At 56.6% G+C, this 20,477-nt stretch overlaps 2 protein-coding genes across 6 annotated transcripts; both read left to right on the forward strand.

The window, feature by feature from the left end:
- Nucleotides 1-315: 315 nt before the first annotated feature.
- Nucleotides 316-3,747, forward strand: PYGO2 (pygopus family PHD finger 2). Its single transcript, XM_004388552.3, has 3 exons — nt 316-600; nt 1,049-1,098; nt 1,702-3,747. Exons 1-3 carry the CDS (start codon nt 498-500, stop codon nt 2,761-2,763), a joined length of 1,215 nt encoding a protein of 404 aa, XP_004388609.1. The 5' UTR covers nt 316-497; the 3' UTR covers nt 2,764-3,747.
- A 1,517-nt stretch (nt 3,748-5,264) lies between these two features.
- PBXIP1 (PBX homeobox interacting protein 1) lies at nt 5,265-16,907 on the forward strand. Of its 5 annotated transcripts, none has more exons than XM_023742569.1 (11): nt 5,265-5,412; nt 8,155-8,239; nt 10,120-10,246; nt 10,545-10,609; nt 10,686-10,851; nt 12,287-12,520; nt 12,660-12,683; nt 13,185-13,267; nt 13,346-13,474; nt 14,074-15,302; nt 15,794-16,907. In XM_023742569.1, exons 2-11 carry the CDS (start codon nt 8,189-8,191, stop codon nt 15,885-15,887), a joined length of 2,202 nt encoding a protein of 733 aa, XP_023598337.1. In that variant the 5' UTR covers nt 5,265-5,412; nt 8,155-8,188; the 3' UTR covers nt 15,888-16,907. The 5 variants fall into 5 exon arrangements, with proteins under 5 accessions (XP_023598337.1, XP_023598336.1, XP_023598334.1 ...); XM_023742568.1 differs by having other exon boundaries at nt 5,266-5,412; nt 10,093-10,246; XM_023742566.1 differs by lacking the exon at nt 5,265-5,412 and adding an exon at nt 5,882-6,833 and having other exon boundaries at nt 7,379-8,239; nt 10,093-10,246.
- Nucleotides 16,908-20,477: the final 3,570 nt, after the last annotated feature.

Here is a 20,477-nt window from a genome sequence, read left to right on the forward strand (position 1 = left end):
GACGCCGGATCCCCAGGATGCCCGGGCCTCCCGGGCGCGCGCCGCGGCTCGCGCGTGCCCGCTCCCTGCGGCGGCCCCTGTGTCCGCAATGGTACGGTCCGGCGGCAAGGGTTGGCGGACGCCACGGCCCAAAGATGAGGTGGTACGGGCCACTCCCCCGGGGTAAAGCGGCCCTGTCCGCTAGCTTCGTCCAGCGGTACGGCTCTCCGCCCTCACGGCGCTTTCAGGTGGTAGCCCTGCCCTGTCCGCGCTCCCCCTCCGGGCCGGGCTCAGTGGTGGTGGCCTCTCTGAGTTCCGGTTCCTGTTGCTGCTGCTGCGGGCGGGCGGTGAGTCTGGAGCGAGCGCGCAGTTGGTGCTTTGGCCCCGTGCCTCTCCCTCAGCGCACTTGGGCTGGCTGCAGCTCGGGGGCCCGCGCTGCCCCTGACTTCCCTTCTGGGCGATGATGCAGCCCGAGGGCGCCTCCGTCCCCCGCCGTCGCTAACCCCGGTCCCCACTCCATGGCCGCCTCGGCGCCGCCCCCACCGGACAAGCTGGAGGGAGGTGGCGGCCCCGCCCCGCCCCCTGCGCCGCCCAGCGCCGGGAGGAAGCAGGGCAAGGCCGGTGAGAGTGCTGAGAGGGACGCGGGCTGGAGAGGCCGAGGACCCGGGAACCCTGAAGCGGGGAGCTGGCAGGGATGCGGGGAGGATGAGGGGTCTTAGGCGGAGGGGCCTGAAGGAAGGCTCAGGTGAAGAGAGTGGGTGGGTGAAGGCCTCCAGGGTTTGGGGGCAAGTGTCACAGGTCGAGGGCCCTGGGGTTTGGAGGCACATGGAATTGAGGAGTTTCTTGGAGCCTGAGGGTATCAAGAGATGGCTGTTCCTCATTTCAGGGAAGAGGTAGCCGAGAGTATGGTCGTGCTCACAATTCGCTTTTCATGTCCCACGCGTTGTCAGTATTTGTTAAATAAACTAACAAGTGTACGATTAGAGGTGTTCATGAGGGGATGGTGGAGAGAAAGCAGGTTGGAGAAACCTCAGGGAAACTTGTCTGCGTATGCGTGCTGCTTTTCCAGGTCTGCAAATGAAGAGCCCAGAAAAGAAGCGGAGGAAGTCAAATACTCAGGTGAATAGTGGTTGGGGGTGGGGACCCTCTGTTCTGCCACTCCAGCATCTGTTTGTATCTTGCATCAGATAGAAAAGGGAATGCTGTCCCTCTTGCTCCATTTTTGGTCCTCTTCCTCAACCTCATAGGAAATTTCTGGAGAAATAGTCTCCCGCAAGAGATGATTTGGCCAAAAATCTCATCAGTCAGGGTTACAGGTCCTCCTCCCATCCTTTTTTTCCTGTCCTGGTTCCCTGATGAGAATAGCTGCCACTTAATGAGCTTGTCCTAAGTGCCACGGATTGGGCTGAACTGCTTTAACAGTTTTGGGAGATAACCATTATTGCTATTTCATCAATGAGAAACCTGAGTCTTACAAATTAAGTGGCTGCTCCAGGGTGTTGAAGGTATTCAAGATCAGAGTTGGGATTCAAAACACAATTACTGCACTCTGCTGGTTTTGCTCCCCACCCTCAGTTCCTCTTGCATTCTAAGGTCCGTTTTGGTGTAAGATCTGAGCTGGCCGGTACCAGCTTCCAGAACATGTATTGTGTTTCTAGTGCTTTTCTGGTTTAGCTGTGTATCTCCCCCCCATGACCCTTTCCCTCATCTGTTCCCCACCAGGGCCCTGCGTACTCACATCTGACAGAGTTTGCGCCACCTCCGACTCCTATGGTGGATCATCTGGTCGCATCCAACCCTTTTGAGGATGACTTTGGAGCCCCTAAGGTGGGGGCTGCAGCCCCTCCTTTCCTTGGCAGTCCTGTACCCTTTGGAGGCTTCCGAGTACAGGGGGGCATGGCTGGCCAGGTACCCCCAGGCTATGGCACTGGGGGTGGAGGAGGTCCCCAGCCTCTTCGTCGACAGCCCCCTCCTTTCCCGCCCAACCCTATGGGCCCTGCATTCAGCATGCCCCCCCAGGGCCCTGGCTACCCACCCCTAGGCAATATGAACTTTCCCAGCCAACCCTTCAACCAACCTCTTGGTCAAAATTTTAGCCCTCCTAGTGGGCAGATGATGACAGGCCCAGTGGGAGGATTCGGCCCCATGATCTCACCCACCATGGGACAACCTCCCAGAGGGGAGCTGGGTCCTCTCCCCCAACGCTTTGCCCAGCCAGGAGCACCTTTTGGCCCCTCTCCTCTTCAGAGACCTGGTCAGGGGCTCCCCAGCCTGCCCCCTAACACAAGTCCCTTCCCCGGTCCAGACCCCGGCTTTCCTGGCCCTGGTGGGGAGGATGGGGGGAAGCCCTTGAATCCACCTGCTTCGACTGCTTTTCCCCAGGAGCCCCACTCAGGCTCCCCAGCTGCTGCTGTTAATGGGAATCAACCCAGTTTTCCCCCAAACAGCAGCGGGCGGGGTGGGGGCACTCCAGATGCTAACAGCCTGGCACCCCCTGGCAAGGCAGTTGGGGGCTCGGGGCCCCAGCCTCCCCCAGGCCTGGTGTATCCGTGTGGTGCCTGTCGGAGTGAGGTGAACGACGACCAGGATGCCATTCTGTGTGAGGCCTCCTGCCAGAAGTGGTTCCACCGCGAGTGCACGGGCATGACTGAGAGCGCCTACGGGCTGCTGACCACTGAGGCCTCTGCCGTCTGGGCCTGCGACCTCTGCCTCAAGACCAAGGAGATTCAGTCCGTCTACATCCGCGAGGGCATGGGGCAGCTGGTGGCTGCCAATGATGGGTGACAGTGGCAGGGTGGCCCAGGGAAGTACACACGTCCCTCCCTGCTCCTCTGGGGTGATTGTTTCCGTGTCTGGCTCTTGGTTCTTGTTTCCAGTGGCTTCCCATCCCCATGGGGGCAGGAAAGGACCCGAGGTGGGCAGGCAGAAGACGGCCTGGATTGCTCAGTTTTCTGGAAACTTGCCTGTTGAGATCTCCAGAGGTGCAGGAAACCAAAGCCTTGCTGCACAGAGCCATTTTCTGGGTGGCTGTCCCTGGAGGCCTAGGGCTGTGGCTGCCGGAGAAAAGGGGCTGGAGGAGAATCTGGAGGGCAGGGATGTCCCCTCTGTAGATGATTGCTGTCATCTAACACCTGTGCCTAACACCCGTGTCTAGCCACACAGCTCCAGCCTTATCTTTTGGCGTCAAGGTTTCGGGCCAGAGGAGTTGGGTCTCTTCCCATCCCCGTGGTGGTATCGTAGTTTTTTCATGGGCTCTGTGAGACGGCTTGAGGGCATGAATGGGGAGTTTTCCCTCTTTCCACCTTTCCTTTTGCCTCCAAGAGCTACCCAACTTCTCTCAGAACCAGATAGCTCGAAGAAGCTGGCGAGTTCTTGGCTATGACAGTTGCTTGGTGATTTGAGGCTTCGAGACAGTAGGTAAGAGATGCTGTCAGGACATGTCTCCCTCATACCAAAGTCACTGGTCCGTTCTCAGCCTCTCGTGCTTTTCTCCTAATGACCATGTTTTTGCCAAAAAGTGGGACATGTGGTCTGACAGACCAGTCTATTTGGAGTTTGGACTGTCGTGGAAGTCTGGACTCTGTGGGCGTCCTACCCTCCCTGCCTTGTCCATCTGTTCTTGCACATTATCTTCAGCGCCTTTCTTCACCGTTTGGCGCCCTGTGCCCCTGCCTCCCCAGCTTAACTGAAGGAAGGCTGGAAAAGGGGCAGAGCCCTTATACCTCATGTCCTCCCCTGATAATAGCATCCAAGGGAGGCCCTGTCACAGCCTCTGGGGTGGGGGAAGCGGCAGGAGCCTCAGTGCCATGGTACTAAAAGGTAGAAGAACCTGGATGTTCTTTGCTCTCGTCCTGTAATTCTTCCCTGTCTTCTTGGGCGTGGTGATCCAGCAGTTCTCGCTCCTCTCTGCCAAAGTCCTGCACTGGGCTTGACTTGTTTTTATTTTCTTTTGAAGCACTGCCTGCCAGAGTGGCCCAGGGACTGATCCGGAACCCTCCCCTCCCCTCCCCCCCACAGCTGCTCTTCCTTCAGCTCTTGTCTGCATTCCTCGCTGGGGCGGGGAAGGGCAGGCAGGGGGTGTGGCCCTCTTGAGGGCACTTAGTGGTACCTAAGCACAAGGTGTGGTGGCGAAGGCCCCTCTGTGGTCCCCTCCCCCACGTCTCTCAGTTCCCTAGCACCGAGCGAGGAGACTGAGGGCAGATTGCAGAACTCCTGCCCTGGAGGAGCCAGCAGCCTTTGAGGCTGGGGGAGCAGGCCTCTGGACTTCTCCCTTCCCGTCTTCCTCACAGGAAAACAGCAGATGACAGCTCCCCACCGCTCAGCTCTGTGCTGTGATTGTGTTTCTCTTTGCCCCTTTATCTGTTGCTATTTTTGTGTTGTCCCCCCCCCCACCTTTTTGTAAAGTGGGGTAGGTTGGGGGGGGTGTCTTCCTCTGCTCCGTCTCCCTCCACTACTTGGAAGAAAGTGGGGTGGCAGAGATATGGTGGGAGAGTGTTTTGTACGGTTGGATTAATAAAATGACTTGAAAATCCAGACAAGGACTCCTTATGGTTTATGTGCAGAAAAGGCCAGATGAGCCAGTGTCACCACTGAGATGGGTAACTTAGAGGGGTTCCCTGGAAGTGGGAATGGCAGTGGATTCAGGCCCCGAGCTGACCGTGGTACAAGCTGCTGAGCCAAGGGATGCACCCACCCCACCCCCCGCCCTGTTGTGAGAAATTGAGTTTCTTTTTTGAGCACATTCCTGGGCCAGGCCTGGAGCCTGGAAGGAGCTTTGGCTCCAAGACCTCTGGGAGACAAGTGCTGGAAGCTCTTCTGGGTTTACTGCCGCTCCTTTCCGCAGTTGTCAGAGTCAAGTGTAGCGCCTGGGGTGGGGGGAGAAGCTGCTCTTGCTCTAACATTTTATTTTTGGAGGTTCTTCGGACCCCCCGTCTTTTTTTTTAAACAGCAGTGGCATCCTTAAACAGTTTGCACTGGATCGAGGTGGGGAGAGTGGCAAGAGGGCTATTTCCAGGTCCACAGTTCGCCACCCGCCCCTCTTCCCTCCCCCGGCTTGCAGCTGTCGCCGTCCCTTCTGGGCCAAGCTGGCCCCGTGAGCTTGTTGTCTCGGAAGACATCACCTTTGCCTTTCGATTTTGGGTCTTCCCTCTAGAAACTGTTTAGGCACTAGGAAAGGAGAGGAGGTCGCCCAGAATTCAGTTTTCAGGGACCCCAGTCTCTCACCGGGAGGGAAGCACAGGTTTACGGGCTCTGCAGGTCCCCCCTCCCCTCTTCTGGGTCTCAATGCCAGCGCTGATTGGCCAAAAGTTTCCGCCCCCTGGGGGAAGCTTATTTGCCATTGGTCAGCCACTGGTCACATGACTCTCCTCCTTTCTTGGGCTGGAAACCAGGGGAGGCAGCAGCAAGTTCAGCGGAAGACTGAAGCTGGGTCAGGTAATTCCCCAGCCGGGAAGGGGACCACGGGTCGCCTGCGAGGGAGAATAAAGGAAAGGGAGGGCAGAACTCTCGAGGGGATGGGCTTTACTTGGGATCCACAGATCTGTTTGTCTTTTCTGGGCTGGCGAAGGAGGGCCCTTGGCGGACGTTTCCAAAACAGGAACTTGCTCTGGGTCCCCCTGGCAAATTCTTGTGCCCCTGGGTCCTTTGCTTTTCGGAGTTGGGGTGAACAACTGTTAGAGGGCCTGAAATTAGCCAGAGGTGAGACTTCCTAGCTTCGTACAGAGTGGGAGAGCTCCCCCTTTAGCTGTATTTTAGAAATAGCAGAAGTCTGACAGTCCTTCCAGACACCAAATAACCAAACCCACTGCCTTCGAGTCGATTCTGACTCATAGCGACCCTGTAGGACAGAGTAGAATCGCCCTATACGGTTTCCAAGGCTGTAAATCTTTACAGAAGCTGACTGTCACATCTTTCTTTCATGGAGGAGCTGGTGGGCTTGAACTGTTAACCTTTCAGTTAGCAGCCAAGTGCTTAACCATTGCACCACCAGGGTTCCTTGACATTCCTTACAGGATGATTTGGTTGAATCCTGCCTGGGGGCGGATGATGAATAAAAAGGGAGAGGGGGTGGGGAGCGGGTAGAGGTGAGTTTTCTTCTTAGAGGTCAATGAGAAGAAAAAGATCTGAAAACACAACAGGGAAGTGTGGAGATCAGACAGCAGAAGGAGCTTCCTAATAAGGCAGTGAGATGCTGGCTTCCAAGAACAGGGGTACTTTTGGAATCCTGGGTGATTCGAACAAAGAGGTATCAGGGTTTCGGACCCTGTGAACAGGGGTTCCATACTGTCTCCTGTTCGGCTCTCGGAAGTGTTTGTGTTGTTGACCCAAATACGGTGGCTGGTTTCCATAGAGACAGTGGGTCTGACATCATCCTGGTTGTCATGGTGCCTCATTCCGGAGGACCTGAGCAGGCTCTACACAGCCAGGGATAAACAAGGACTTCAGCCCGAGCTGCTGCCACTTCCTTCCTGCCACCACCTGTTAACAGTCACACGCAGCAACTGGGGATGGGGAGATGATGACAACAGCGGGGGTGGGGCCTGACAGCGGAAGGCAGAGCAGCGATGGTTCTATGGATGCCTGTAGAAGCCTGCCAGGGTATCCTGCTGGACTTGGCATGGGGATGTCATTGCAGCTATTCTCCTGTCTCCATGTGGGATGGAAGGCGTGAACATTGAGGAAGATTCTGTGAGGTGTTTTTCGCCTGTCCTGGGCCTAGATCTTGACTGGCAAGGGCCACTGGAGAAGGACATCATGCTTGGTGGAGTGGAGGGTCAGCGAAAAAGGAAGACCCTCAACGAGAGAGATGGATGGACACCGTGGCTACAACAATGGTTTCAAGCATAACAACAATTGTGAGGATGGGACAGGACTGGGCAGTGTTTCGTTCTGTTGTACATGGGGTCACTATGAGTTGTAACTGACTCGATGGCACCTACCAACCAACAACATGCAGGACTTAAGACAGCTCAAACAGAAGGGGGCGGTGTGGTTGTTTTCAAAGGTGGAACTGCCATACTTCGCCATCCTCACTCGGCTTCCATACAATTTCCTTAAAGAGTTGTCTTCTACTTAACTGCCCTTCCAGTTCTCAGTCAGGAGTCATTTAGCCTTCTCTGAAAGATCACAACCCAGGACTCTCACCTACCCCTCCACCTTCACGTCAGGCCCCAGTTGCAGCTGCCCCAGCCTGAGGGGACAGTCTTGGCCTTGGATGACGGAATGGGTCCCTTTCTCCTTGGCTTGCTTTGTGTTAGGCTCTGGAAGCTGGAGTGACTCCCTACCCCTTCCCCGCCAAGTCAAAGCAGATTAGTAGGGGGCTGGATCACAGCTGGGATCCATGCTTTACAAACTGTAAAGTGCTTTATACATGATGGTTGTCTTACATCCCTTTTCGCAGTTACCCTCAAGTCCTCTAAGATGAAACTCTGGAGATTACTAAGAACGGAAAGACAATTTTGGATGAAGAGTGAGAGGAATAAGGAGCTTTACTAAAGGTGCATCCAGATGGATGTAGGCTACAGCAGTGGTTCTCAATCCCGGATGCACAGGAGAATCATTTAGAGAGATTTTAAGAAAAGCCCATGCCTGGGCCCAACCCCAACCAACTGAATCGGAATCTTAGGTGGCGGCCAGTGTTGAGAACCCTTGAACTAGACCATGCAAAGCATTTATGGTGGGCGGCTGGTGGGAGACTTAGAGCTGAAGGAGGCCTTAGAGTTTTCTCTTCCAGGCTCTGAGGGAGTTAGTGATTGTGGAGGGGCCTGGTGTAGCATTGCTTTCCTGGCTCTTTTTATTAGCTGTTGATCTTTGGCAAATCAAGTCAGTCAGCTTTTCTGGGCTTCATTTTCCCTGCTTATAACGTGGCGGTTGGACTGTATTCCCCAAAGCCTTTGCAAACCTATGCGTCTTTGACCTTTCAAGGTCAGTTCAATTTCCCAAGGCCCTGCTGGTCCCTGGAAGAGTCAGCCTTGTCTATGGCTGTTTGCAGGGATTGATTTGCAAGGCACATACTGTCCAGAAGAGTTGAGGTGTTAGGATCTGAAGCACTAAAACCAGGCTGCGTTCTGGAGGCTGCTGCCCAGCCCTTGAACTTTGGAACCCAGCTTAGGCCGCTTTCTGCATTCTGCCTCTTCTGAAGGGAGCTGGGATCCTTAAAAGAGCTTTTCTCTGCAGGTGGCAGCCACCAAAGCCTGGGGCCTCCGCAGCTATGGCCTCCTGTCCGGACTCGGATAAAAGTTGGGTACTCGCTGGCTCAGAGGTAGGAAGAGTGGGCCTGGGAACCACATGGAAGGGGGGTTCCTGCAGGGCTGGGATGCTTTCTGGGTCTTTCCCCTTCCTTGGTCCTGATGGTCACCTGCATCACCTCCTCCTGGCTATGGGAGGAACTCCAGAGGCAGAGAGGAGGAGATCAAGCCCCAGGCGTCAGGCGAGCTGGGGCTATTGGAGAAGACCTCATGGGGGAAGGTGTTAGGACTTGGACCATGCCTTGAAGGAAGGGTACCACTTGGGTAAGCTGAGAGAAGTGGGGAGGGAATTCTGGTGGGGAGACCAGCATGAGCTACGGCCCTAGGGCAACAGTGGGAAAGCCCACACTGGGGACACTGTGAGGAGGCCACAGAAGGAGATGGGGACATGTGTCAGAGCCAGTGTTGGAGTGAGGTTGGGGGCAGAGCCTAGCGCCCCTGGAAGAGACTGAAGGGCCTGGTGGAGGCATCTGGGCCTCATCCTCATGGGAAACCCTTGAAGGGCCTTGAGCCGGAGGGTGTCAGGACAATCATTGGGAAGAGGTTGAAGCCACCATATCAGCTAGGTAGGAACAGGGAGAATGTTTTGAGGGATCCTATAGGGCTCCAGGTCAGAGTTAGTGGACACCTGTGCTTCCTGAAGCCACTGAGAAGGGAGACTGGCTGGAGAGGGGATGGAGAAAACTTGTTCAAGGGATCTCTGGGAGTTCCAAGTCCTAGTGACCTGGTATATTGGAATAAGCAGGGGGGGAGAAGGCGAAGCTCAGTGTGGACATGTTGAGTTTGAGGTGCCTTTGAGGAACTGAGCTGCGAGTGAGGGACCTCAGGGATCATGCTGGAGCCAGACACATGGATTGGGTCTTGCTGGCAGAGGAGGACGCAGGGGTGGAGAAGGAGGGGCACCACACTCTTAGTCAGAGCCCTGGCCTATCGGGGTGCCTTTGCTGACAGCTGGGGGACCCTGAGTAAGCCATTTCACCTCTCTATCCTCACCTGTAAAATGGGGGTCATGATTCTTGCCTTGTACAGGTGGCTGTGAGGATGTAACGAGACCATACTTGTCAGAGTGTTTTGAAAATTAGAAAGAAACATCTTAAGGTCAAGAATTATTCTTGGCGGGATAGTGGGAGCCATGGATGGGGTAGGCGGGTGGCGGGTCTGCCAAGAAGGAGTATGTAGGGGGAGGAGGGGCCTAGGCTGCATGGCCAGGGCCCGATGGCCAGGCCGAGAGCACCGTGGAGCCAGGGTTGGCCTCACTGTGGCTGGGGTGAGCTGGGTTTCTGTGACCACCTGCTGGAAGAGGGGTGGGCAGGGAAGTGTCAGGGGCCAGTAGGAAAGGCCAGAAAAACATGGAAGATGTAGGTGGGTGGCCAGTTATATGGGAAGCTGCAGGGAAGCCCCTGGGGAACAGAGCTGTGACCCTTGGGTGCCTAAGGGATGCTGTTCTCTTGCCATTCCCTGCCCCCAGCCAATAACCAGCTTGTTCATTTGTAGGGAAAGGAAGTAGTGATGAGCTCGGGCAGGGGAACCCAGGCTTTAGCTGGCCTCCCTCAGGGGATGCCAGGTTTGTACATTTGTGGCTAAGCTGACTGACTCACCTCCTTGGTCCAGAGGTGCTTCTTCGTGTAAGAGAAGCCCGGTCTCTGGAAGCTTCTCACAGCAGTGAGTGAGATGAGGGGGTGGCTGAAGGCTTTACATCTGAGCTGAGATGCCAGCTTGCTGCCCTGCCCCCTTCAGCTCGGCTCACTACCCAGTGTATCTTTGTGAGATATGGGTTGGGGTCCCGGAGTAGTGTGGCCAGCCCCAGGAACCCCAGCAGAGCACCCCGTGCTTCTGATTTTGTCCCACTGTTCTTTCTCTGGAGCAGCCCTCCTGCTCACATCCCTCCCCTCAGAGCCTGCCTGTGGAGACCCTGGGCCCAGAATCCACGATGGACCCAGAATCTGACATGGCCCCCCAGACCCCTCCAAGCCTCTCCAAGGCAGATGGTGAAGAATTGGCTGGGACGTTGGATGGAGAAGGTGATGGGGCCCTGCTGAGTGTAGGGGTATAGCTGCCTCTTCTCCATGTTCTGGGGTTTCTCAGTTTCCTTGAGAAAGGGGGGCTGGTTAGTCTTCTTTTCCCCATTAATCTCGGTTTACAAAGACCTTCCCTCGTTCCATCCAGTTTTGCAGGGTTTTTCCTGCCCCTTCCATCCTGGCAGGGGGCTGCGGGAGCCACAGAGCCGGGGCATCCGCCACAGAGCCAGGAGCCGTGGAGGGAGTTCAGCTGGGGGCAGGGTGGTTAGTGTTTTTGCTGAGCCTTTTCTCCCCACCACAGAGACCGTCTTCAAGAGTGAAGGCTCCCAGTCTGGGCCCATTCCTCCAGAGGAGACTGAGGCCGAGGTGAAGACCTTCACTGGGGGGAGGGGGAGGGGAGTGGGGGAGGGCCCGGAGCTGCTCACAGCTGCATCTGCATCAGGGCGCCCTGGAAGGTGATGGTTGTGATGTGGTGCCCCCCGACCCGGGAGACGCAGTAGCCCAGAGCGACTTGCAGGAGACCCCTCTGGTGGAAAGCCTGGGACTGGACACGCAGGGCCTGGAAGATCAAAGTCCCCCACAGAGCTCGCCCTCAGCCCCCAAAGCAGGTCTGGTTGACTCTTTCTTCTCTGCCATGGGGCCTTCTCTCTCTGTCTCTGTCTCCCTCTTTCTCCTCCTCCTCTCATCTCTATAATTCAGTCCTCATACCCTGAGTCCCTTCCATGTCAGCTTTGGGCCCAGGCAAGGCAAGGTGGGTGGTTCATGGCCTGTGTAGGGGACACATCAAGACTGAGTGAGCCAAGATGCAAGCCAGACCTATGAGTTGTGCAGAAGGAGGTGTAATTAAGGTGCACCCAAAGGAAGGGGAGGGATGTTTTGTCAGGGGACAGGTTGAGGGGAAGGAAGAGAAAGGGACAGTTGGGGAAATGTTCACATTGGAGGTGATATTTGAGCAGAGCCTTGAGCAAAGAGTAGGCTTTTGGTAGGTAGGGGCAGGAAAAAGAGAACATTCCAGACCAAGGCTACAGCATTAGCTAAGGTGTGTGGGCCACTGTCCAGGGTGGTCCACCTCAGGAGAGTGGGTCTGCAGGAGGGGAGGAAGGAGAAGGGGTTGGAAAGAGCAGTTGGGGCCAGGTTGTGTAGCGTTTCATGTCCCATGCTAAGGAAGTTGTGTCCAAGGTCTGTGGCAGAGGAGTGGCACGAATCCATCTCCACTGAAGAGTGACAGTGTGGAGAGAGAAGCTGGGGGTTGGGGGCCATGTAGGAGACAACCGCAATGCTTGGGCCAAGGGAGATGGAAGACTGAACTAAGGTGGTTGCAGTGGGGCGTTGAGAAGAGGAGTGAATTTGTGAGATGTTCAAGTGTGGAATTGTCAAGACTTATTGTCTAGGTGTGGGGTGAAGAGGCAGGGGTTGAGGTTGGGTAGATGGTATCAGTGTGCCTTTCCCTGAACTGGGGAACACCAGAAAACAACCAATTTGGAGGGCAGTGTTGAGTGTTTGGTCCCTGAGGGACATCCAGATGGAAGTGGCCTGTAGGTAGGTAGACATATAGTTCTGGAACTCAAAGGAGGCCAGTTCAGGAGTTACAGATCAAGGACTCATCGGCCATAGGGAAAGGCAGGGATGTGGGTGAGAGAGATAGTTGGTGTCTGTGGGTATGGGGAGAAGAACAGAGAACCAGAAATGGTGCCAGGAAGACCACCGCCCTTAGGGAAGAGCCAGGGAGGGAGGCTGAGAAGGAGTGGCCAGAGTTAGGAGGGGAACCAGGAGGTTGCGAATGGCTGCAGGAGCTTGATGGGGAGGCCGATGTTGGAAGAAAGAGGATGCTTTAGGATGATGTAGTTTGTAGATTGGAAGGACTGGTCTCTTGCCTTCTGCAGACTGGGCAGGAGCAGTCTTCAAGGCAAAAGTGGGCAGGGTCTTCCTGTTCCCCTCTCTGCAGTCAGGGCGGGGGCTTCGCTGTGCCTTCCACTTCCCCCTCTCTCTTTAAGTCCTGTCCCTCCAATTGCGTCACTGCTCTGTCCCCATCCTTCCCTCCAGCTTGGATCAGGGAGGAGCTCCGCTGCTCCAGCAGTGAGGACGACACCGACATGGGCATGGAGGGCCTGCGGAGACGGTGGGGCCGGGGCCCCAGCCCACCTCAGCCCTCGGCATCTCTGGGTGTGGAGGACCAGGCAGGGAGCGAGGGTGTGGTTGGGGAGCTGGGCATCTCCCTCAACATGTGCCTTCTTGGAGCTCTGGTTCTTCTGGGCCTCGGGATCCTCCTCTTCTCTGGTGAGTAGTGCCTCCCTGCTGGGGCCTTGGGCCTCTTCTCTGGCCCCTGCTGCCCTCCTGCTTCTTACCACAGTCTCCCCTGCCCCTTTCCACCCTCTCCCCTTTGGGCCTTATTGGACTCTTCTGACTTTATCCTCAGGTGGCGTCTCAGAATCGGAGAGTGGTGAGTGCGCAGGGGCCTGGCTTGTGGCATGTCTGTCCTCTCCCACCCCCAAGGGGCAGCGATGGTGGGTGGGGTTGTCTGCCGCTGGGGGTTGCACACTTATTGCTCAGTTATTGGCCTTTTCAGCTGTGCAGGGTAATCCTTGGTCCTTTACCTCACTGGATTTCTCAGCCATGGAGTTGGTGGAAGGGGTGAATGTGTGGGTGTGTGTGTGTGTGTTTAGGGAGAGAGTAGACTCTTTGGGCCCCTTTTATAGCCTGAGACACTCAGGGGATTTGGTTCTTGTCCTATTCCCCATCCTCACCTTGCAACAGACCCCCAATTCCATTCTTGGCCTCAGCTTCTCCTTATCTAAGCACACACTTTTTGGATTCAGCTAACAATAGCCAGTATGTGACTCTCCCAGCTCTGTTCTCATCTCCCATGCCCAGACAGACATTATTAATTGAGCACAGCACTGCTCACCCACTGAGCCAGTGTCAGGACCTCTTTTTCCCATAGGGCCTTTGGAGGAAGTGGAGCTGCAGGTCATCCCGGGTACTGGGTCGGATACTGAGTTGCAGGATGCTGTGGGAGATGGGCAGGTATGTGTGAGTATCTCCATAGGTGCGTGAGGCCTAGTGGAGGGGAACGGGCGGTGCAACTGGCTTCTATACCCTCAGGATGGGCTAAGGGAGCTGCAGGCCTCGGCGCCCCTTGGCAGTGTCCCCAGCCTGCAGAACATGGCCCTTCTGTTGGACAAGCTGGCCAAGGAGAACCAGGACATCAGGCTGCTGCAGGCCCAGCTGCAGGTGGGCACCAGTGGGAGGGGGTGGGCTGGGCCAGCCTTCCCTGGGCGAGGTTTCTGTCCTAGTGTCTTCCCACAAGAGTGTCCCCTGTGCCCCCACCGCCCACACCTTGACCCTCTGCTTTTCCCACTATAGTCAGAGCATCTTTCTAATTCCCTGTTCATATCCCTTGTGCTAAGGTTTAGGCCAGGGCTGGCATGCCACCTCTAAGTGATTGGTCTGCCTGGAGCGTTGTGTGGAAGGAGTTGAAGAACATGCTAAGGCTCAGTGGGAGAGCAGTGCTGTGCTCAGTTGACAATGTCTGTCCGGGCATGGGAGGTGGGAACGGGGCCGCGAGAGTCACATACTGGCTATCCTTAGCTGACTCTAAAATGTGTGCTTAGATAAGGACAGAGATGCCAAGGCCCAGGATGGAATCTGGGTATCCTCCGGTCTGGTACAGGGTGGGATGAGGAATAGGATGAGAACTAAACCCTCTGAGTGTCTCAGGCCATAAAAGGGTCTTGAGCCTCATGCCCACCATGAGAGAATGGGATTGGGGTCAAGGGCACTGGGCCCATCCTGACAAGATTGTGCCCAACCCCCATCCCTGCTCCATTCAGGCCCAGAAGGAAGAGCTCCAGAGCCTGATGCTCCAGCCCAAAAGGCTGGAGGAGGAGAATGCCCGGCTCCGGGGGGCCCTGCAGCAGGGCGAGGCTTCCCAGCAGGCCCTGGAGTCAGAGCTGCAGCAGCTGCGGACCCGGCTGCAGGGGATGAAGGCCGACTGTATAGTCTGGGGCCCAGACGGGGTGTGCCTTACCTGGGGCAGTGGCTTGCAGGGTGACAAGGCCACTGAGGGGCAAGGCCCCAGGGAGCAGGAGCCAGGCTCTGGCTTCCTGGAGCAGAAGGAGCAGCTGGAGGCTGAGGCCCAGGGACTAAGGCAAGAGTTGGAGAGGCAGCGACGGCTTCTGGGGTCTGTGCAGCAGGACCTGGAGCAGAGCTTGCGGGAGGCCGGCCAAGGGGACCCAGCCCATTCTGGCCTGGCCAAGCTGAGCCATAGACTGGCCCAGAAGCTGCAGGACCTAGAGAGCTGGGGCCAGGATCCTGGGACCCCTGCCAATGCCTCAGGGGCTTGGGGTCAGGAACTCCACTTCCAGAGTTCCAGGGAGCGAAGTGGCAAGGAAAAGTGGTGGGGTGGGCAGGGGAACCGGAAGGCTGAACATTGGAAGCATAAGAAGGAGGGATCAGGCGGGGAAAGGAAGAGCTGGGAGAGCGAGAAGGACCGGGAACAGACAAGGAAGAGGAAAGAGGGGAAGCTGAGGGTTCAAGAGTGGGAGGACAAGGATGGCAAGCCACAAGGCCCCAGGGAGCCCCCAAGGAAGAATGGGAGCCCTCACTCCCCTGGAGAAAAGCAGAAGCATCCTCGGTGGAAGGAAGGGGCGAAAGACAGGCACAACCCCCTCCCACCCTGGGGAGAGCTTTTGAGGCAGAAGTACCAGGCACCCCAGGGTTGCTCGGGTGTGGATGAGTGTGCGCGGCAGGAGGGCCTGGCCTTCTTCGGCATGGAGCTAGCTCCAGTGCGGCAGCAGGAGCTGGCCTCTCTGCTGAGGACGTACCTGGCGCGGCTGCCCTGGGCTGGGCAGCTGACCAAGGAGCTGCCTCTCTCACCTGCTTATTTTGGTGAGGATGGTGTCTTCCGCCATGACCGCCTCCGCTTCCGGGATTTTGTGGATGCCTTGGAGGACAGCCTGGAGGAGGTGGCTGTGAGGCAGACAGGTGATGACGACGAGGTGGATGACTTTGAGGACTTCATCTTTAGTCACTTTTTTGGAGACAAAGCACTGAAAAAGAGGTGGGGAGCTGCGGGGGAGTTTGGTCTGGTGGGACGGTGGGGGGAGATGGAGGATGGGGGCAGCGGGCGGATGTAAAGGCGCAAGGGCCCTGGAGGGGGAGGGCTTTGTCTTGAGGTCTTATCTTTTAGTCCCCAGCAGCTTCCCTTAGAGAAGGCATCCAGATGAGCTTCCTGTCTTCTCCTGAGAGCACGAGGCTGTCTGGCCTCACCCTAGAGTGATCTTGGGGTTCCCCTTCTGGGTTGGGGAATTTTCCTGCCCTCCTGTATCTGCATATACCCAGGGGTAAGCAGACGGCTCCCTGCCTTCCCGCCGCCCGCCCTGTGCCTTCATCCTGGGAGACCAGGTGTGCAGCCCTGCGTGCTTGGCGGTGGCTGCAATGTGTTGGCTTCATTAGAAGGAGCAGCGTCCCTCTCTTCAGGGAGCCCCAGCTCATTACATGGTATTGTACTCTTAAGGCTTCTTCCTGCCCTCACCCCATGTCCCCCCACAGGTCGGGGAAGAAGGACAAGCCCTTCCGGAGCCCCAGAGTCTTGGGGCCCAGGGAAGAACACAGCCACCACCACAGCCACCGCCACAGGGGCTGAGGCCCTGCCCCATCAGGGGAATCACCTCAGCCTGGGCCCAGCCTGTGCTCTTCGTTACCCAGCCCACGGGGCTGGGGCTCAGACTGTTAAAGTAGCACCTCCCCTCGCTTGCCTGGTGTCCTTGGTGGGGGATCAACCAAGCAGAGGAGGGTGAAATCACCCACACCTACGCTGATGCCACTTCTGCTAGAAAAAGGCCTTAGCTGGACCCGCCATGCTGTCTATGCAAATCTATGCAAATCTATGCAAATGCTCAGGGCCCTAGGCCAGGATCCTTGGAGCCTGAACGTGTGCCACTGTGAAGTGGGGGAATGAGAAAAGAGCCTGTTTTTTGTTTTTTTGTTTTTTTTTGATGGGGGAGGGGTGGGAGAGAGGGGGTGACATTTTGATTGTGAAGGCAAGGAACTTTCACCCTGTTTTGTGTGTGATGACCCCAGGTGGGCCCCTTCACCCCAGACGTTGGCCCAGTGCCCACTGGGATTTGACCAGAGTTGCTGGCTGGAGGCCTTACATGGAGGGCTTTCCCTGGGGTGTCGTTAGCTTTGGGAGCAACCGTCCCCTGGGTGGTGAAGCCTCCTTTTGCCCCAGCTTCTCGCATGGCCTCACCTCCTCGGGTGAACTGTAGGCTCAGATCCCAATAAAGTGCTTGGAGCCGGGACACTGGGTGGGGCTCTGTCACTGGGGGTAGTTCTGAGCACAGGGCGCCCACGCCCGCCGCCATCCTTGGCACTGGTACTTGCCCCCTTCTTCCACTTGCTCCCTTTTCCCTCACCCTGCACTGCCAACAAACCCCAGGCCCACTGGGCCAGAACGTCCCCATTCTGCTCACAGCTGCTCTGGCTGCACTCCTGAGAGATGCAGAAAGGTGAGCAGCGAGGGCTTTGGAGTCTTGCGTCTTGGTCTCAAATCCAGGCTGTGTGATCTCGGGCAAATTAATCTATGGAAGCCTTAGGTTTCTTAATGCTCCAAAAAGGGGATTGAAGGGCTGGGGGAGAGATGAAATAAACCAATGAAGCAAAATGCCTGTCTCGTATTTGGCTCTCAGGTTATTTACCTGCCTGCATTAGAGCAGGTAGTGGAAGCGGGAGAGGACTCCCCTCCCCCGGCTCCAAGCCTTCTCTGCTTTGGAGGTGAGGGAGCCACTAGGTGGCACCCTGGCTCCACATTGTCTCCAGACCTCCCTGCCCCCACTACCTACTACTGATCTCAGACCCCACCTCACTGATCCCGGGCCTGTTGGCTCTCCTGAGAAGACTCAGACTCCTCTTTGGCTTCTCTTTAGGAAGTCCTTCCTGAGATCTCACCTCAGTCTTGTAGGCAGCACACTGGGCTTTTGGACTACCCTGGAAATCCCCCAGTCAGTGCAGGGGGCAGAATGACATTGCCTGACTGCTCAGGCCAGGGCAGAGCAGCGCTGTCCCTTCAGGAGGGGAGGGACTGCAGTCCCAGAAGGAGCTGTGATGGATTTCTGTATTATTTAGAAAATGCTTATGTATCACCACGTTAGCTCATTTCATTCCATCGTGGGGGTGGTGGCAGGGCTAGGGGTAGAACAAGGACCACTCAGCCGCAAAGTCTATTGTGTCTCTCAAACAGTGAGGCTCTGGGAATGCAGACGCTCCTCAAGGAGTTTATAGTCCAGTGGAGAGGGATATGACCTGCTGTCTGCAGCAAGAGGGACTCTAGTTAGACCTAAGGAAGAATTCCCTCTCGGGCACAGGGTCAGTGATAGGGGCTGGAGCATCATAGGGGGTTGTAGGAAGGAGTCCTCTATTCCTGGAGGGGAGGGGTCAGGAAGAGGAAGTACAGGTTGGCCTAGCTTTATCCTGTTCACATTACCTTGCCCTCCAACCAAAAACCAAACTAAACCAGTTGCTGTTGAGTTGATTCCAACCCATGGTGACTCCATATGTGTCAGAGTAGAACTGTGCTCCACAGGGTTTTCAATGGCTGATTTTTCAGAGGTAGATTGCCAGGTCTTTCTTCCGAGGCGCCCATGGGTGGATTTGAACCTCCAACCTTTCAGTTAGCAGCTGAGTGCATTAACTGTTTGCACCACCCAGGGATTCCCCTCACCTACCACAGGTGCTGAGAATTCTTGCTGCCTGCAGCTGTGTGGTAAACCTGGGTGGCTGGGAGAAGGTTGCAGGCTAGAAGGTAGGCAGAGGTTAGTGTTCTGGAGCTTGTGTGTGTATGTGCGTGTAGGTTTGGGCTTGGGGAGGGGACTCCTGGCTTCCCAGAGGGTGCTGACTCTCATTGTGGCTGCTTGGGCCTTCTCAGTTTCATTTCTAGGGCTCACTTTCTTCGTTTGCATAACGAACTCTCGGGGAGGTTGAGAGGTTCCCCCAGGCCCCTGTTCTCTTCCTTAGGAAGTGGATATGCTGAGCTGGAGGTTTCTGACACCGCTGAATTGGAGAAAAAACCACGAACCTGAGGGGGTGTTGAGGAGGACCAGGGTTCCAGGGACATTGGGTGCAGTTGGGAGGTGGTCCTCACGCCCATTGTAGGTTATGAGGCCCCTCTCCCATCCCTACCCCCACACTGTGCACCCACGGCATTGCGGTGAAGAGGGAGGATCCTGGGTTCCAGATCACAGGCTGCTCCCCACGCCATCCGGCCAGCCTGTGGAGATGAGGCACCAAGGGGGCTGGAGCTGGGGGAACAGCACTGCTGGCCGCCTCTTCCCAGGGCTCAGGCTCTGCTTCTGGCCTGGGGGCGGGGTGGGGAAGGTGGGGGCCTGTGGGAGAGCCAGTGGACCCTGCCACCCATTCCTGCTTGGCCTCCTGTCTGTCTGGGCTCTTCTAGCCCAAGCTAGTTTCCTCTGGGAGGGCTCCCAGCTCCCCCGGAAGGGCCTGCCAGCCTCAGAGCTCAGGGTGCCTTGGGAAAATCACTGGAGTGGGGTGGCCTTCTTGGGCCTTCCCTCCCAAATGGAAAAATTCTACTTCCTTTGGCTAGTCCCCAAAACCCATTTCTCAGCTCACCCTTCAAACTGCCGTTTCTCCCTCCCACCCTGCCCCTCATTTCCCAGGCTCCTCCAGCCCCCCTCACCCCCACTGCCCCCAGCTCAGCTTTCTATCACCCATGTCCCGTCTGGCCCTGTGACCTCCTCCAGGATCTCCCCAGCCTCTCGCTGTCTTCCCGGGTCCTCCCAGTCCCTAGCCTTTCCTCTCTGCTGTCCACTTCCAGCCTCCCGGGGTGATGAAGCAAGGGCGGGATGGTGGCCTGTACCACCCCCATCAGCTCCACCAGGACCAGAGACGTGTTCCTGTTGAAAGCTGCTCCCAGCCCCCTCCACTGGCCCGAGGACAGAGGCTGGACTGGCTGGCTGTTGCCAAGGGAACCTCCCAGGGCCACCCTGATGCAGGAACATCTCCCTGTCCAGCCTTGTCAGGGGCCACAGGTGTTCCTGGTCCCTTCCCATGCCCACAGCAGGGACACTGCAGAGTGGGGGCTTGGGAGTGTTGCCTTAAACCTAGACAAGAACCCTCTGCGCCCCACTTCACCAGTCACCTGAGCCACAGATGCCCCGTTGTCAACCAATTCAGGCAGGTGTCTGGATTCTGCGGAGGCCAGCTCTGCTCTTTCTGGTTGCCTATCCCTCCCGTCAGGGGCCTTCCCTCAGGGTTGCTGCCCATCTCTTTATTAGCCCTCGGTTTCCAGAGTAGGCCTTGCCTACCCCCCACGAGGGCTTAGAACAAAAGCAGAGCCCCGTCCCCACTCACCTGTTCTTTATCCTGGGTCAGGTGGGGGCCCAGCCTAGAACTTTTCTAACCAAACCGTTGGCCTGGACAAGCTTGGACATCAGAAAACCCAGAGTCTCAGGTCGCCACCGCTGCCTCCCTGAGCCTTGGGCAAGATGTCCCTCCTTGTTCGCCTTTCTCGTTGTTGAAGTGAGACTACAGATACTCCCTCAGAGGTTGTGAGGGTTCAGCAAGGTGCTAGAGCATACAGGAAAAGGCTTTGCAAACTGTAGAGTACTGTCAAAATAGCAGTTACTTTTATTTTACTTAACCTCCTGGGGGAGGTCGGCCCGTGATACGGGAGGAGACAGTGCTGGTTCCCAAATCGTGTAGCAGGACCTGGTGTGGAAGAGATTTTAAGAGATTTATTTAAGCCCTCCACTGTGCTGGGTCCTGGGCGCTGTGGGGTCCCCAGTCCTGGCCCCTGAGGCTCACTGGGTTAGTTAAAGCCGAGCGTAAAAAGTTCTCTCTTAGTGAAGGCAGGAGGAGTCGGCCAAGGCGGGAAGAGGAAGGAGCGGCTGGCCTTTGAGCTGGACCTTGAAGGACGGTAGGTTTTGGTGAGGGGTAGGGGCTTCAGGCGGGGCTAGGTGAGAAGGTGGCTTGCGGGGAGTGGGACGGCCTGTGGCTGGATGGTTACAAGTTCATGGAAAGAGGCTGACTGAAGGTCTGCGGGGAACTTTCCTACAGGAAATGGAGTGGGGCGCCACTGATGGCATTGAGAGGGCCGGGGGCACCCGCTGAAGGAAGGACAGGGTTGCAATGTAGCAGCAGCCAGAGGATGGGATGGAGAGATGAGAAACTAGAAGCAGTAGGAGTGCCAGCAACAGGCCGGGAGAGGGGTGCGGCGGGC

This window comes from Trichechus manatus, unplaced genomic scaffold, assembly GCF_000243295.1.
Source record: "Trichechus manatus latirostris isolate Lorelei unplaced genomic scaffold, TriManLat1.0 scaffold00213, whole genome shotgun sequence".
NCBI lineage: Eukaryota > Metazoa > Chordata > Mammalia > Sirenia > Trichechidae > Trichechus > Trichechus manatus.

Excerpts from the sequence above, each read along its gene's own strand:
- PYGO2 (XM_004388552.3), top strand. The coding sequence starts at position 498 with ATGGCCGCCTCGGCGCCGCCCCCACCGGACAAGCTGGAGGGAGGTGGC. Across the intron at positions 601-1,048 it reads GAGGAAGCAGGGCAAGGCCG|GTCTGCAAATGAAGAGCCCA; the intron begins GTGAGAGTGCTG and ends CTGCTTTTCCAG. Across the intron at positions 1,099-1,701 it reads GGAGGAAGTCAAATACTCAG|GGCCCTGCGTACTCACATCT; the intron begins GTGAATAGTGGT and ends GTTCCCCACCAG.
- PBXIP1 (XM_023742568.1), top strand. The coding sequence starts at position 8,189 with ATGGCCTCCTGTCCGGACTCGGATAAAAGTTGGGTACTCGCTGGCTCA. Across the intron at positions 10,610-10,685 it reads CAGAGGAGACTGAGGCCGAG|GGCGCCCTGGAAGGTGATGG; the intron begins GTGAAGACCTTC and ends CATCTGCATCAG. Across the intron at positions 13,475-14,073 it reads TGCTGCAGGCCCAGCTGCAG|GCCCAGAAGGAAGAGCTCCA; the intron begins GTGGGCACCAGT and ends TGCTCCATTCAG.